Source organism: Cygnus olor, chromosome 14 (assembly GCF_009769625.2).
Source record: "Cygnus olor isolate bCygOlo1 chromosome 14, bCygOlo1.pri.v2, whole genome shotgun sequence".
Lineage (NCBI taxonomy): Eukaryota > Metazoa > Chordata > Aves > Anseriformes > Anatidae > Cygnus > Cygnus olor.
Window position 1 is genome coordinate 10893822 of NC_049182.1, and position 18005 is coordinate 10911826.

The 18005-nt window shown below is 45.7% G+C and overlaps 1 protein-coding gene and 1 long non-coding RNA gene across 3 annotated transcripts in view; one reads left to right on the plus strand and one right to left on the minus strand.

Moving 5' to 3' along the window:
• Window positions 1–3071, minus strand: part of UBTD2 (ubiquitin domain containing 2) — a 54716-nt gene extending 51645 nt beyond the window's left edge. Inside the window, exon 1 of one of the 2 annotated variants that reach the window (XM_040573365.1) lies at window positions 2944–3071. In XM_040573365.1, the coding sequence (XP_040429299.1) occupies window positions 2944–3013 (70 nt within the window). In that variant the 5' untranslated portion in view covers window positions 3014–3071. Of the gene's footprint in view, window positions 1–2258; window positions 2356–2943 lie in introns of those variants that run through there. The other variant, XM_040573364.1, reaches the window with a different exon arrangement.
• On the plus strand, window positions 664–17206 carry LOC121077821. Its single transcript, XR_005824328.1, has 2 exons — window positions 664–1616; window positions 16890–17206. It is a non-coding gene; the product is annotated as an uncharacterized LOC121077821 (long non-coding RNA).
• The last annotated feature ends 799 nt before the right edge of the window (window positions 17207–18005 follow it).

Below are 18005 nucleotides of genomic sequence, written 5' to 3' on the forward strand. Positions count from 1 at the left end.
GCAGTGATAATGAAACAGCTGGTATCAATCTGAAAAGACCATTTCATTTCCAGCAGGATAGGCAAAGCAGCATCTGCTTAATTCTTGTTAAGTAACAGACTCCTCCTGCTTGGTCAATGTGAGCAGAGACGTGCAGTGAGCTGGTACACATGCAGGAGAGCCTGGTATGTTTGATTAACTCATTCTTACACTCAGAGACACACCAAGTACATTAACTAGTTCTCTGGGTAAATGCAAGCATCTCTCTGACCTTGAAAAATACCATAGGAAAAGACAAAGGCACAGCACACGGTTAGGGCACTGTCAGCTTTGCTGAGCAGCAGGGAAATAACTGGAAGTGCCAGTGATTGACAAAAGGACCAAGGACAGTCTCGGGATGCGACAAATTCTCATCTCAATTCCAGTGATACAATCTAGCAAGATTTCACCAGCTCCTCACAGCACTGTAATAGGTTGAGACTGGTATGAATTAGACTTGAGATCTGGCTCCCACTTTTATGCAACATCGAGCATGCTATTACTATCTAATCAATGTCACAATTGCTTGTAATTCTTTAAAAAAACTCTCCTGTTCTGGAGGAAAAAAACACAAAGTGCCCCCAAAGCAAGTCTATCACTGGCAATGTTCTGGCTGTAAGTGAGATGTTTCTGTTGTAAATGATGCAGCCCTGCTGACTGACAGCAATTTGAAAGTGATTACACTGCACTAGGTCACAAAACAGGAGTTGGAGGAAATAACCCTTGTATTGGAAACAGGATAGGCTGCTCTTCTGTCCAGCACTGGGCTCAAAATCATGTTCACTTGGGCTTCAGCTGTTTCCTTTTCTGATGTCTCAAGACATAAGCTCCCTCCAGAGCTCGTCAGACTTCATACTCAGCACAGGCACACACACAGAATTTGGAAATCTAAGGATTAGTGAAGGCTGGACTTCAACGTCTCAGGAATTAGATTTATAGAAGATGTACTGAGGTTCCTGCACCTTAACACCCTCCTCCCCCTTTTTTTTGTTTCCTTTCAGAGAAGCAAGAACAGATATGCAACATTACAAAACAGACTATTGCACACTGTAACTCATTGTTTAAGACAGTCCTAAGAAGCACATAATTCCACTGAAATTTCATCACTTCTCACTTCAGCAAGACAACCTTAAGGAACATTATCCTTAGAGCATGAATCAACATGAGCCAGCTGACATGCATTTTGCATCTCTTACATCTTGAAAAACCCAGCTGCTGTTCTAATGCACCAAGTACAATAGGTTATTTAACCCCAAAGCTGTAGCGTGCCACGCCATGTAAACACTAGGCAGTAACATGCTCTGAGTAAGTCTACCCGGGACAGCAATTTTTAGACAACTTGGACAGAAACTGCCTACCTCACACGCTGCTACCGAGGGCATAATAAGACAGCATTACTATTTTACAGCATCAGCAAAATTCTGATTTTTTTCCCCATCTCATTCATTGGGCATCACAGGGAAGATAAGAGTGAGGAAACTAAACCACAGCTATTTCTGTGACATGATCTCACCTCGCAACACCTAGCTACTGAAGCAGGACTCTGAAAAATGGTCAGCACAGCTTTTAATGCTATTTTTTTGGTCAAGATTTTACAGGTATGTTACTATTCCTTCCATGCTTTTTCCTTGACATCTAGTATGCTCTGGTCCCTTACTAGCTCTTGCATCTCTTACTGGTTGGTAAGTTTGCTTAGTACTGATGTAGTTTTTAGGTAACTTGATTTTTTTTTTGAAAAAAAAAAAGGGGGGGGGGAGAGTAAGAAAAACTCACATTAGGTAAAGGTATAAAATTCCTTTTAATGTCAATGATGTGATTAAATCCCACACATCTGGACTTCCTGGTATTTCTGTGAACTATGTATCTGGCATTAATCAGCAGGTGGCTGCTTCAGATGTAAAAGCTGCGTTTTTTGGACATTATGGAACAGCGATAAAGTCACTGCTGTGACAGAACACCCATCAGCTGGGCTGTCTGAGGTAAAAACAGACCAATAAATAATACTCCGTAAGGTACAGAGGAAGATGTAGATCTAGGTCAGCAGTTTTCAACCTGAAATCTGTGGACCCTGCATGTGTGAGGAATACTTATACAAGTGTCCTGTTGTTAGGCTGACTTTAAACAACTACATAGCATACAGAGCTCTGCTGGAGAACATCAGGGGTCCGTAAACCTAAGACTGAAAAAGCAATCGCTCAGACGTTTAGGTAGGGAAAACCATAAAGGCTGAGGCCACTTACGCTGCAGAAGTGTTTCCACACAGGCTACACTCGCTAAGGAGGTGTGCACTTGCACATGAGCGCGCACACGCTGCTCCAGCATCTGAAGTCCCTGGAAACCTACTATTTAGCACGGGTGATCAAGGCTAGAGGAAAGCATCCATCTTCCTCGGAGAGAATAATAAAAAAAAAAAAAAAAAAAAAGCCCAACCCACAGCAGTGCCAGGACCTTAAGTTATCTTAAGAATTATTTCCCACACACCACAAGGAGCTGAGCCCAAGGAAAACAAAGTTTGGGAGCCCTGGGCAGGCCGTTCCCCCAGCCCGTGTTTATTTCCCCAGCACCGGGGGCTGGGGGCGGCGGGGGGGGGTGGGGTTCGTCCGCGCTCCCCCGGGGCACCGGGTGGCAAACACAGCTCCCCGCTCCCGGCTCCGTCCCGGGACGGCTCTCGGCGAGAGGGGACCCCCCCGAAGGGCTCCGAGCGCCCCCGGTCCCTCCAGTGCCCTCCCCGGGAAAGTTGCGGCCCGGCCGGCCGTGTGTCGGGGAGGGGAACCGGGCACAGCGCCCCGAGCCCGGGGGGCGCAGCGCTGCTTCCCCCCCCCCCGGCCCCGGCCCCGCCGCAGGCCCCGGGTCCCCGCGCGGCTCGGTGGGCAGCCAGCCCTCCCTCCGTCCTTCCCTCCCCTCCCTCCGGGCCCCGGCTCTCACCTCCGGTGCCGTCCGAGTTCTCGTTGAGGCTGCCCGAGGAGTCGTGGTGGGAGCCCACACACCCGCCCATGGGGCCCGCAGACCCGCCGCCCTCCGCTCCCCTCCGCTCCGCTGCCGCCCCCCCACCCCCCTCCCCCTGGAGCCGAGCTCCGCCGCCGGCCGGCCGGGCAGGCGCGATGGCTCCGGAGCCGCCTCCGAGCTCCGCAACACCGCCCCCGGGGCGCGGCCTGCCTCGCACCGCGCCGCTCCGCCTCCGCCGCCGGGCCCCGGCTCGTCCCGGCCCGCTCTGTCCGCGGCCCGGCCCGGCCCGGCCCGGCGTAGGCCGCGGCGGAGCCTGAGGCCGGGCTGGGCCCGTCCAGGCGGTGCGAGGCGAGGGGCCGGGCGGCGGGCAGGCCGCGGGGCTTCGTGTGGGGAACCGGGGCCGCCCCCGGCTCCTCGCAGCCCGCAGGGTCCAGGCCGAGACCCAGGGGTCGTGCGGGGCCTGCCCTGACCTTGCTTTGCAGTCTGGGGCTTTCCTTCCCCCCCCCCCCCCCCCCCTTTGCCAATACTGTTTACATTTTTACATAGAAAGTACACACACACTCGGATAAATCTATATCCTGCTAATAACGCCTCAGTGTTAATAGTGTGCCGGTTTAAATTAAAAACAACACTAAGAAATACTGCCTCGTGGCGAATCAGGACTTGTCTTCAATCCTCTGAGAAGAAAAGTTTGCTTTTTTTGTGCACTTCATGCCCAAAGAGGTTATATTATTTTAGTAGCAATCTCACTGTGGAATTACGGTTCGTATGCTATCAGATGTACTGTCGCTCTTCAAAACAGCTAGCAATAAGAACATTGAACATTGAAAAAAAGTAAGAACATTGAAAAATGAAAGCAGACGCTGCAAAAAATAAAACATGATAACAGACTGAGCTCTGGGTTCCCCTATGTTCTGCTATACACAGCAGCTTAATGTTCTGCTACACACAAAAAGAAAGCAGAAAATGGAACCGAGTCTGAACATATTTTACCTACTTACAGATAACAATGCAAATACATATTTTTTTTAATTAAAATGCCATAGCTGTTCATAGGGCTCATAGTCACTACATGAGAGGAACACACAGACAGGTCCATTTCTACCATTAATTTTCATATGTATTCTTCATCCTGGAAGACCAGCCAACCTTTGGGAAGACACCTGTGTCAATAATTAAAATCCCAAATGTATGAGATAAGCTGAGTTCAAGAGGCTGAACACTTTATCATCTGAGAACAAAATGACATAGAGTTGGTCTGCTTTATGGGCCCAAATAGGAATTTGACAAATCGTAAGAAAATGTGGGGAAAGATCATTAGAATCTGCCTGCATTCACGCTATTTACAAGAAAAGCAAAATTTTCTTTTCTGTGAAGAAATTTAAACCAGAGAAAGGAAACACATAGCACTCAAGTTGTTTGAGCTTTCTTTTCAGCTTGTATCTGTAGGCCACGCAGGTTGTCTGCTTGAGTGTGCACAGGTATTTTAAAAAGTATGCTGGGTACTTTTTTTTGTTTGTTTGTTTGGATTGGATGTAATTGTTTCAAAATTGTAGAAATAGAGAATAAAATAAAGGATGTTTACAATTTTTGATGAGAGTAGGTGTTGATGTGTGCATATCATTGTAAGAGTGTAACTGTACAGAGAGAAAGCATGAACTGCGCTTAGGTACTGGGAGGGCTTCTGCCGCTGGCTATCATCCTGCCCAGTGAGATCCCAAAAACGGCTGTCAGTGAAGCTGGTGGGGGTTAACCAGAATGTGACTCTGTTCCATAACGGAGTGGCTGCAGGACAGCGAGCTGGCGTGGGACAGTATGTCCACCCTGACACAGCAGTCTGCTTGCGGAGCATTGCAACAACACATTGACGCATGATGCTCTGAATATTTGGTACTAAACCCTTCCGTTAACTACCTTGTTCTCACATGCACTGTATTTAGTACATGGTAGATATATACATGTATTAGTGTGTATGTAAATATTCAAATTAGCCAAGGTCAATATTTACTGCTTGATCCCGTGTATCTGGATGCAGTCGCAATGTACTAATAAAGTACAGAAGACAAACAAAGGCTTTTCCTAAACAAATGATATATTTTGAAGATTATACTCCTCAAAGTACGTTTCACGAGAAGCAAGGACTAAGCTTTGCAATGAAAGTTTTTGTAGTCTAATCTTTGCTGTGTCCTAGATATCCACTGTGGCCTTCAACAAGTCACACAACCTCAATTGCTCTATTTCTGTCAGTAGATTAATGTTTGTCTACCTATCTCTTGGGGTATGGTTAGGATTAATTAATTCTTACTCTTCATTACTTGTTAACTGCCTGCAATCTGTGGGATGTAAAACACTTTGAAGATCGGAAGTGTCATTTCACAAATTAGATGCTGTAATGAATCGACTATTCCATACAGGTGCAATGGCACTATATGGTTGGAAATTATTCTTTGTAGGCCATAAACCCTACAGCGCTAACTGCTAAAGAATCTTCTTTTGGCATAGGATGCTACTGGACTGTGTGTTGTACCAGGAGGGTCATAACAATGGTGTTCCTGACCCAAGGAATGCAGTGTCTGGACAAGTCTGAAGTGAATCTGCATTTGCATTGTCAGAGTTATTTCCTGTACATTCCTATACATTAAAACATTTCATGTACTTCACCTGGCTTCGTTTCCAACTGGAATCTCACTGTTTGCTTGCAGTCAATGGCAGTGGTTTATGCCATCACGCGACGGTACAGTATGATAAATCCCTGTTCTCTGATGATTCATCTTTGCGTGGGAACAAGAATGAGATACTGACAAATTGCACCAGTGCTGAAACTTCTGTCTCAGGCATCAACATTTTGATTTTTATCCGTGCTACCCAGGACTGTAGTATCAAAGTCTTATCACTGTAAGTGAAAGTCTGCCCAGATCTCTTTCATCCTCCTTTGACAGATGGGAAAGGGAGACACAAGAGATGAGGTTATTTGCCAGAAGTCCCACAGGAAGCAGAAGCAGGAAAGAACGATAGAGCCCAACCACCGTGTGATGCTGAGCCTGTCTTCCTCCTCAGAGAGCCTGAAGAAATTTAGCAAGTTGCTATTTTCAGATTTACTTCCACATGGCTCCCTTCCTGAAAGCTAATGAGGCTGTAGCCTCATTTTCAAAGGCAACATGATCGAGATTCCCCTGCCCCCATATGATGCATAGTGCTTTCATTTAGATGCGGTTTTGAGGAACGCCAGCTCCCATTCCAAAATTCCCACCAGCAATTTTTAGGCTGACTCCAAGCTAGTGTAATCTGTCCTTTAGAAAACCATACCAAAGCATCTGGTACCAATCCCTACCACCTAGAGACCGCAAAGCTGTGTCAGAAATGATGTTAAACTGGGCAGAGTTTGTTTTCATGGAATCACAAGCTGAAAGAAATCTACTGCACAGTGGGGTCCCTGTGGCTGAGAAACCCATCAGACATCAGGACATTGACAGCTGGCTGAGTGTATACAGGCAGAGTGAATGTCTGCCCAGTCCTGTGCCTTCTGGTAGAGCATGCCTTTCCGCGGATCTCCAGCAGCATAAGCACACCACTCGGAATGGCTTGGCACATATTTCTGCTGCATGAAGTGCTGGGATGGGCAGGTCGAATTTCTGGGGGATCTTCCATCGGTCAGAGAGCATATTGCTGTCAAAAGCAGGCTGTGTTTCTCTCCTGACCTCTGCCAAGCTCCTACACCTGTGGTCGACTTTTGCTGGCTTTTGTTCTCATCTTCTCTGCTAATAACAGAAGTAATTGTAATATTTCAGCCTTCTTTGATACATTTCTGCAAAGCTCTGTGGTTTCTTTCCTCAGTAGCTGTAGAGAAGGGTTCACTGGAAAGGCTAAAAATTGCTCTCTAATGTGCAGCATCAGAGATGACTGTAGGAATCTCCAGCAGGAGCAGGGGTTTACTGCAGGAAATGACAAAATTCCCTCAAATATTCCTTGCTGGCTGTTTCATTCTGCAGGAGACCCAGATGTCCAGAGTGCACATTGTCCAGTGGTGTCAGTACCATCTGCTGACAGACAGTCTTCAGAGAAAATGGTAATTTTCCATTGAACATTTCAGTACCAGTACTATTTTACAGGGACCATAGATTATTATATTTTTTAAACTTGATAACCTTGAAAATAGATAAGCTTCTCAGCACCGAGTTTAATCAGATAATTCTCTCTCCATCAATGCCATTAAAACCAGAAAATTGTGAAGTTATGTTCGTCAAATAATTTATGTCGGAGAAGAGTTGCTATATCTTCAGGCTATAAGTATATAAGCAATTCCACTGTAAGTTCCATTTCTTGTCTGCACTGGAAATCAAGAACTGACAAACTCATTTTTTAAATGGAGAGCAGGACCATATATCCTAAAGTATTAGCTTTTGGCCAGCAGGTACTGTCATGACAGGCACACATTAAGGCAGCTGGCAAGTGAGCTGTCCACTTTCATTTTATGTTTTGTGACAGCTTTATTGCTTCTTCTCCTTTTAAACACGCTTCTCATTTTTAATAAATTCTGAATTCTGCAAGCTGTTCTGAAAGCAGATTTTTTTTAACCTGCAGTCCCAAACAGCTCCTGTCAACTTAAATTCTCTGAATAAGAGACTTACTGGGTGATATTTATTGCTTTGTCACATCAGGGAGGTTGTTCTAATGGTCAAAATATACATTTTTAAAAAGAATTAGCCTCCAATACTAAAGAAACGAAAGTGAAACACTGCTTCCCTCTTGTGGTGTCCTTTCCTGATTGCACACTGAAATGCTGTATTAGTATAGAAAAAAATACATTGCAAATATTAAGTGATTATTTTTCGTGTTATTCTGACAACATTTGCAGACTATCACTTTCTTGTTGACCTGCAGCCAAGTAGTCATTCACATCCTGCTGTTATTGTTACAGTGCTGGATGGAGGTTTTCTTTGCAAAGTTTAGCTGTGCAGTTTAAGCACACAGTGTCAACTTTTAATAGGCTATGATAGAAGATGTGCGAACTCGCGTCTCATTAGGACCTGCTGTTTATGGACAAGTTCTCCTCTTTCAGCTGCATTTTAATTGATTCTGTGTTTGGGGGGGGCATGAGTACTGTGTTTCAGTGTGCTAAATAATGAAGTAGATTAGTGGCAGTGGGACAAAGGGAGCAAGCATGGATGAAGGCCATAATCCTGCTCGCAGAGCACGCTGATGCAGCATGAGCTGTTTTACAGGCTGCTGGCCCAGCACAGAGTGACAGCCAGCACAATGGGCTGTATTCTTACCATTTCTGCACTTGCTACTATTATAAATATTGTATTGATATCTGGAGGGCTCAGCCAGGGTCCCATATCACCATACAAAAGGATGCTGAAGTTTCAAAGGGAAGACATGGAAATGTGGGATGTGGTTTACTTTAGAAAAGGAACGTAGCAGGGGACATGATAAAAATATCTGTGGTCATGAATAAGTGCGAAGAGTCACGTCGAGAGATTTGGATTTCTTTGTAGTGCAAGAATGAAGACACATGCTGGCAATGATAACGGGATAAGCCAGAGCTGGTAAAGGAACTTTTTTCCATGGAGCATGTAACTGAGTCGAGAGTACAAGAAAGCGATAGCCCCACGGAAAAAAGTTTCCAGAGGTTCATAGCTGGAACTGGAGGCGTGTCAGGGGGTGGCCTGTCTTATCTGCACCTCCTTCAGGGTTTTCTGCACCTCCCTGCGGAGCAGCTGGTGCTGGATGCTGGGTGCTGGAAGGGGAGAGACCCCAGGTTCAACACAGCCTCTCAGCTGCTTGCTCTGCTGATCCATAGGAAGAGGGTCTCCTGCCTGTCCAGAGCAGAGTGGAGGGAAGAAAGTTAGTGGCAGAGTCACAAACTAACAGGCACACAGGTGTGCTGACTGCGGAGTAGAGTGTAGGGGATGGGAGAGGGTGCGGATAAGCTTTCCAGCAGCTAGTTCATGACCCATTGCTTCCTTCTTGGCTTAGCACTAAGGAACACCAAAAATTCTTTTTGGAAAGAAGTTTGTGTTCACTTGTTCCGGGGATTTAGCTCTGCTTCCCAAATACAAAATATTTGAAATCTGAGCTAAAGCCTAGACAGAATATCCAGACAAGTTTCTCACACAGGACCAAAGGAGGGGTTCATCTGAGGAGAAATCATACAGTTTTTGGCGGGAGGAGAAGGAAGGGTGGAAAAGGAAAGATGCTACCTCCTGTCAAAATGCTTTTCATACAATAAAAGCTGAGCCAGATGGGAATGGTACAGGCTAATGTTACCATATGGCAGGATCAGTCATGCAAGAAATATGCTACGTTAAGGAACGTGTGAAACTGATAGATGTTAATATTCCAAATATTTGAGATTTGTATCTTGAGCATTCTCATGGGCTCTCTAGCTGAGAGAAGATGCACGTGTTCAGGAAGCGTTTGCTTGGACTGCCGTTGCACGCCGGGGGGATTTTCCTCCACCACTCTCCTCAGCAGAAGGAAACATCTGGCCTAGCTATTGCTTTGCTCTCCCCACGTCACACAAGGGTATGTGGCTGGGCAGGTGCTTGCCTGGAAGGGAAATGGTGACACTGAAAGGGAGAAGGGCTGACGGCATGCAGGGGCAGGGCAGGGACACTGGCAGCCCCAGTTAGTCCCCGTTCTGCAGTGGTGCAGGACATCGGAGGAGAGGTGCAGTGTGTGGACATGCCTCCTGCACGGCTCTGGTGGCAGCTGAGGGGAGGGAGAGGAAACGGAGCATGAATGAGCATTGGCTCCAGACCAATTCAATTCTGTCTGACAGTCGTACAGGGAAAAGCAGAAGTCACAGCAGCAATCACAAACAGTGTATTTAGGGCAAAGTGGACACTGCTTGAGGTAACTCAAGTAGCTCAAATACCTTCTGCCTGCTTTGTGTGTGCTGGAGGTCTGGAGAACCCACTGAATGCTGCTTCTGAGAGGGGTTGAGGTCTAGGTGATGGTAGCTGTTGCTGAGACATAGCTTCGAGGAGCATAAGCAAGCCCGCTTCTCCATGAATTGACTCCTTGTCCCTCTGTCCCACCCCTAGCTGTCCTCCCTCCCTATCCTTCCCATGCAGGGAAGATGAAACTGTGGCTTCTCACCCATGGGGGAATGATGTTCAGGATTGCTTCAGATGGTGAAATGCTCAAAGCCAGTTCTGTCCCAGGGAGCCCGTGAGTGTGTCGTGTTCACGGTATGGGAGAGATTTCCCATGTTGGTGACCCAGACACTACCAAGAAGAGGAATGATAAGACATCTTCCAGATTCATGCCGGCTTTCCTAGTTGTGACATGTGGTATTCAGAAGTGAAATACTTTGTTCTCTTTTATATAACTGAGTTTTGCATGGAAAAAAAAATCCAGCATGGCAAGACATATTCACCCTGAAATGTTCGATGACTTTTCCTGGATTTACGTCAAAGCTTGTTTCCTCTTATCCCTATTGTCTCTGAGGATAAGCTTATTTCATATGTACTGTAATTCTAATGAGTTAGTGGAATTATGTCAGGGATAATTCAAAATCTGTTTTGAACTTTTGATGACGATACACAATGACAACAATAGCAACAATAGCAAGAAGAGGTCCCTCTGACTGTTGTTTGTCCCCTGTGCTGTATACTGCCTCCTGCTTTAGAATAGCATCGTATTGTTATATTTCCAGTAAACAAAGAGGCAGTTTCTCCTCCTGCTTTATTAGATACTCTTTGTATAAATAGAGGAAAATAATGATGACTGTGTGAGACAGAGCATGGCATGAGGGACCCGTCCTGTCCTGTCTTGGTGGACGTGGCCTACAGCACATGCAAGGGAACCAGATGAGGGACACACGCAGCGAAGTTTGAAAATCTGTGAATTCAGATAAATACAAGTTGCTTTAATTTCCACTTCAGAACTCCAAGCTCTTCTGCGAACCATTTCCAGTGATTTAAACTGGAGAGATGCTGGGACAGAGTGAATGCCACCCCCTGAAACTCCATATAGAAAAAACCTGAAGAGAGAGAAAAATGGTTTATATGTTGATAGTAGTAAAAGGGAGCATGCTATTACTGTGTATGGAAACATAAGAGAACTCTTAAACTTCTGCTTCAGGACCTGGATCAACCCCTTTCTGCTGGATCTAGCAAGAAACACATTTTTGGGTATGGTACTGAGAAGTGACCATAGCTGAGATTTCCTGTTTTGGCTTAACCATATACAGAGCATCTCCAGTCCCGTCCTTCAGGTAGGGATGGCCTGGGACTCACAGGGCTCATCGGGATGTGATGGCACAGTGCACACACCACAGCTCATCCATCCCAGACAGGACTGTAGTACTGTGATTCTGCAGCCTGGCGCTTAATGCTTAACCCTCACACTCATCATGTTTTCTCCACTTAGCCCCCCCCGCCCCCCGCCCCCAAAGTTACTTTTTAATGAATGAATCTCGGGAAAAGAAATTTTCTTTGCCAAAAATAAAAATGTGTGAGCTGCCTCCAGCTCTGTCAACATCAATAGTATCAGTACACAACAGTAAATTCTAGGTTAACCATTGTAATCGGCAAAAAAATACTGTACATGCAGGCAGAAGTGATAGAGTAATTGGTATCACCACCCTTTCAGCGATGCTTTGTTAGTTATTTCTCATTTTGCATTTGTACATTCGATTTTTCCTGCCTAAGCACAGTATTTTGCATTTGTCCTCATTGAGTTTCAGCTTACAGATTTCATCCCATTATCCAGATCAATTTGAATTCAGATCCTCTCCTCTGTACTGTTTACAATACCTCCCAGCTTATAAGATTGTATTATCTTTGCTATCATACAAATCAGTTACTAATGAACATGATGAAGAAACTAGGCTCCTGTGTCCTCACTTCAAATGGCCTCTTTGAGAAGTGCTTTTTCTCCTGCTTATGCGCCCAGATTATGGTAATTCCGTTTATGTTCCCATTTTGCTCACATGCCCCTAATTTGCTCGTGAGACTGTCATGTAATACTGAGTACACAGTCTTTTTACAGTCAGGATATATCACATCTGCTTCCCCCTTGTCCACCAGGCCTGTTATTCTGTCAGAGGAGGAAATTAGATTGATTTGATGTGATTTGTTCTTGAGAAATCCACGCTGGCTCTTTCTTGTCATTTTATTATCTTCTAGGTGTTTATATTGATTATTTAATGATTTGTTCCAGTATCTTTCCAAGAAATAGAGTTAGGTAGGGTGGTGGATAACTCCTGGGGCCTCTTTTTCTCCTTTTTAAAGCTGGGGCACTGTTTGTTTCTCCCGTCCCTTGGGGTCTGCCACCGCCGCTTCTCAGAGATAACCACTAATGCTTTAGAAATCCCCCTGGCTGGTTCCCAAGTGCTCCGGGATGAATTCCATTAGCTCTGCTGCCTTCCAACCATTTTCACATGTGCTCTTCCCTTAGTCTAGCCTGTGTACGTGGCTCCTTTCCCATCCCTGCACCGGGTGCTGCTTCCTGCAAGGGAGGACACCATGGTGGAGCGTGTCTGCATCGATCCAAAACTGGGGGTGCGTGCAGGCAGACAAGTACCCAGGCAAGGAGCTGGGAAGTCCTGGCCTCCACAGCATAGACCTGGTCTGGTCGACTGTAACAAACCTCTGAGCTGGAGGTTCATTTCCCTAAACATCTGCAGGAAAAATAAGACCATGGTTTTGCAGCACTTAGCCCTAAAACTCTTGCTACCAAGCAGGGATAATTTCCTGATCATGTGTTTATTCATCAGATAATAAGGCTACTGAATTAAAAGACGAACTGTGAAACTGAAAAATTGGTCCTACATCCAAATTGCTCTATGAGGACATCTATGGCCTAGAGAAGAATGTACAATTCAAGGATTTCTGGCAGTTGAAACACTTACAGCTGAAACTGTACCTTCTAAAAGGTATTGGAGTATCGGAGCACAGATTGCCTGCTGCCATGGGGGATTTTCTCTTCCCTTGCTGTTTCAGTCATGGTCCAGATCATGGCTGCTGCCCATGGGCAGTAGTTTTGCCATGTCATGACCTGAAAAAAGAATCGGGCATTTTCTGCATCTTTACTTGGGGGCAGTTTTGCCCAGGTGTGAACCCAGCAAACTCACTCTAAGAGCAGATTTACAAACCTGAGAGATCCCACTGGTGCCAAAAGCACAGCCACACATGTGCTGATACACACACCTGGGACATGCCGCATCTTTATTTGGGTAGTGAATCTGGTTACGCTGCACCACAGAGGCACTGGGACATGCAACTCAAACATGAAAGTGTTAATTATCACTGGCCAGGCAGGTGGGCAGAGTAGGGTGTGAGCTTGAAATTTCCAAGTAATTTCTTGCATTTATTAATTATTAACTTTCAGACTGTTAGGAATACATTTACAAGGTCTGGGAATAAGAGTGGGCAAGATTAGATCATGCTCATACCTTTCACAACAATTCAGCTTTTTATTAAATTTCCATCCAGGAGAAGACTTTATGCTGATGAAATTATTTGAAGAACTATAAAAAAAATACCATAAAAATCCAAATTACATTCAGGGCAGCAGAGAGAGGACATTTTATGAGATTTGTTAAAAAGCATTTATCACCTAGAAACACACCATTGTTAGCAAAATCCAGTTTGCTTTTAATTTAACTGCTCACAAGTGATCAGATGACTTTTCCTTGATACTTAAATCACCCAAAGCTATTAAAGAGCATTACATACATCTCATTAAACTTCAGACCACTAGGGTGAGCCAGACTATAGCCAATGCCAACTGCTGTGTAGCATGAAATGGAAATGACATTTCAGATTGTGAGATCCAGAAAAAATAAGTCGCAATGTGTGATTACAGCTTATGCCCATCAACTCAGGACTTCACCTTTCCCCTTGCTTATGGGCCAAGGGATTGCCTACCTCCTGTGGAAGTCTGTCTGCACCTGGAGAAGTGGTTGAATTAGCTCCTGCAAGCACTTCGGAAATTCTGCCCTCTTTGAGCATAATGTACATTGGCTGCTTGCAATCACCCATTTCTTCTCCTGGGGCTTTCTGGTACTAAATTTCATTTTGTGCCTCAGGAACTCTCTAATCTTATCCACAGTATTGCTAGGAAAAAATAAAATAAAATCTTTTAGCTGCCATTCTTAACTAAGGAAAGTTAAAAATTCTACCTACCAAAGTGTCCCCTTTGTCACCTCAGTCTGGGGCACATACAAAGTGACTTAATGTGATGAGCAAATAAAGAACATTTCAGTTCAGATTTGGAATCAGCTGCCCCATGTAAGGACATATTCTGGTGGCTGGTCTAGGGACCAGAGGTAAAACAGCTCCAATTTGGGAATCACATCATAGCATTAAGCTGACATTGAGCCAGCACTTCCATAGCCTGCCCTTTGGACAATATGAGCACACATCTGGCAGTCCCCTACCAAAGAATCAGCCTTGTCCACTGATGGCATAAATTGTGCAAAATCATGTTCAGGAAAGAAATGCTGGAACGTGGTGGTACTAAAAAAATCAAGACATGAATGCTTAATAGTAAAATCTCTGCAGGTAGTGTTGATGATCTAAGGGTATGAGTGAGACAGAGTTGGCAGAGAAAAATGGTAACTTGTATTACATTGATATCATGGGAAAAGGAAAGGCCGACAAATTCTTGGGTGCACAGTATCTTCTTTAAGTCTGGAAGAGAAAGAGCAAACTTCATGCTATATACCGACTGAGGTCAATGGCTCTGAGTTGAACTTAACCAGCAGGCCAAGAGAAGAGAAAGGGCTGGTAGGGCACAGGGAAATGGGAAATATTGGCTTCCTGCTTAGAAATAAGGTGCTAGTGTCTGAGAGGGATGGAGCTGGAGATGAGGGGTGGCAACATTTGTAGTGTGCCGTAAAAACCTCTGCTGAGTCCATGGTTTTTAATACCAGGGACTGTTAAAATAGTTCCCACCCTTGTCTGCTGAAGCAATTTTCAGTTTTCTGTGGAAAATCAGTAGGAGAATAAGTGGCCTGTGAGAAACGTTCCTACACTTTTCACGGGGTATTTCTGTCCTTTAGCAATGGCCTGTGTGGATTCACTCGGGTGTGTGGACTGGTTTCACCCACATCTTTGTCAATGGACAAAACATACAACCTTCTGGATGAGTGGGTGGGATCCCTAGATGTTGCAGGAAGGTGTCATTGTAGTGGTTAAGGTAGTGCATATGTGTGCTGCCCCTTGGCCATCTCCTGACCCCTGCATTGTGTGATGTGACCCGTGTGCGTGTGGTGTGAGTGCATGCTGCCGGGGGCCGTCCCCTGCTGCCATCAGGACTGCTGGTGGCACTTACCTCTCCTTGGTCATCATGCCCGAGTTCATGGGAGAAGGCGGCACCAGCAAATGCAATGCAATTAAAAATACATGAAATCAAACAGTGCCCCTTCCTCCTTATTTCTCCATGCTGGGTGTCTGGGTGGTTTGTAATAACTTTCATTGGAGAAACCCTATGAATCCTTGCATTAGAGAACATTGCAAAGGACAGCAGGGCTCTCTTGTTTAAGGAAAAACTTCTTGGAATAGTTTGAGAAAAGCCTGCCAAATACTTGTGCATAGCATCGCTGGATAAACAAACAGGGCTCTGCAGGCGAGCACAGCCGGCTTCGCATCATTTAGGTTAAATGGTCACATAATGCTCCCTCTTCATCTCCTTCCAACACCAGAAAACAAAGCAGCAGTTTGCTATTATTTATCCCCTGCACTCATTGATGTCAGTCACTGAATAGCCCTTCTGGGGGCTTTACTGCCCTGAACAAACTGCAGAAAATGTGCTCTATTATCTGAGAGCAGGTTGAGCCCATGGCTGCCGCAGTGTGGTACTCCAGCTCTCGAAGGTTTCCCCTGGCAGTGGCATGTCCTTGTCACCGGGCTTTTGTATAGGCCCCAGGTGGCTGAACTGGTCCAGTGATCGGCCTTTCCTTCCCGGAGCTTGACTTGAAAATCTCTGCTTCGCTGGAGCCAGAGCTTGGAGGCTCCTCGCTGTGCTGTAACAGTGAGAGGCGATGCTGGATCCTGCGGCTCAGGCAGGTGCCTGGAGCACCGCGCGCTGCAGCACATTTCATTTCTGCTCGACTCATCTCATGTGCTGTAAGCACACAACTCACAACTAAATATCAGAGCTCTTAGGGCTGAAAAATGATAAATTTCAAGCAGTTTTAGGAGGTCAGATTCTGAACCCTTTGCTGCTATTTTGTGGCAGTGGGGACTGAAAGGACTGAGATCTCTACTATGTTGAAATAAATCTTACAGGAATCCTGCCTCATTTTCCTTCAGTGTTGTCTGTGTCTTCACAGCACTTTGTAATCCAGAATGCAGATTAGATAATACATTCCAAGGAAATTTGCTTGTCCAGGAAGCTATGTACCTACGTTAATATGGCCAGAGTTAGCCGTCATATCCCGTGGCATCCTGTTCAGAAGACATATCCTCCTCGTGTACCTAGGCACAGCAAATAAGCTGTGGAGGGGAGATGTGCCTTAAGAGCAAAACGAGCTCTTTATCTTGGCTCTGTGTTTAAGGTGGCAGTGAAAAGCTGCCACTGCTTCCACGGACCCAGGCCACCCACCAGGACCACCGTGCCACCCGCTCTGCTCCACAGTGGAGCCGTGAGCAGGTGCAGGTGACCCAGCACAGCGGGGAGGCAAGCAGCCAGCCTGAAATACCTGCTGCAAGCCTCTCCTAGGGACACCTCGCTGGGATTCCTCCCGTGGGCACGCGGGTGTTTGTGCCTGTAGAGCATCGCTGGGATGCATGCGAGAGAGCGGATCTGGGACGAAGGACACCAGGGCTTGGATGGCAGTGCCAATTTAAACGTATACCAACGTACGGCCTGATTTTAATTCTTCTGCTTACATTGCTTCTTATTCCCTTGCTTCCTGCGCTGGAGAATGTTTGAAATACTTTGACCATGTGTATATTGTCTTTGCACAGGCAGAACAGCATCTTCTCTGTATCTATCCAGTCTGCACGCCTGGACTGACGCAGATCCCACCGGCGAAGCTGACGTCCTCCAAGATGTTTGCTCCATCAGTTGTTCCCACTCCCCCCTTCTGCGTCTGGGAGCAACGCACGATGCTTTCGGCGGCCCCTTTTCCTGCGGTGCTCTGGCATATGCTTCTTAGCAGTGTAACTATGTTGCTCCTTTTCAAATGAAAATATTTGGGAAAATAGGCACTATTTCCTCAGTACCCAACTCCCCACAGATCCATCAACTACCAAATGAGATAAAATACAAATGTACACGTCTCTTCTCGCGTGGCCATTCTCTTCAAACATGCGGTGATCCCAGAAGCTGCAAATGGAAGAGCCTCAGTGGAGGGGAGCTGGTACAATTTCACGCTTGTTGTAGTTTCTGGTGTTTTTGACAAGACCCACAGTTCAGTTTAAATACCTCAAGTGTTTTAAACCTTCCTGTCAGTGTAATGGTACACAATTTTCTTGCTAACTTGATTTATGCAGAAAACTCAACCCAAGCAAAAACAGCAATAGCTGCAGGCTCGCACAATTTTTTCAGTTGTAAAACAACGTTTACTCATAAGAGCTGGCTGACAACTCCGGGAATACACAATTATAAACAACTTTTCTTCGGCAGAGTCGTTTCATTCTGGTTTATGGCCCTCCTTTGAGCAGTTCCGTCATTGTCAAGGAAGTGATACTTGGCACAAATGACAAACAAGGGACATGTCAGATGTCAGCATATGCCTGCAGCAGTGAGGTTTTGGGGAGAGTGTTTTCAGGAACAGGCCATCTGATTTGCTTCCTGAGGGAGGAAAACACACACCAGGAGAGCAGGTACCCATACAATCCTCGGTGTTTGGCTTTCCTGGACAACAAGAGGCCACGAGGCCATTCTGCAGGTTCTGGATGACGAACGGTGAATGGTGAGAGATACAAACTACCTTCTCAGATTGCTGTTACACTGCAGTAAAATCCATTTTAAAAGTCTTTCCTTCCCTCCATGGTCTCCACCTCAATTCCTTGGTCCTGTTTGAAGGAGGATGTGCTCCTGAACAGCTTTCAGGGCTGTTAGAACAGCCTCTGGTTACC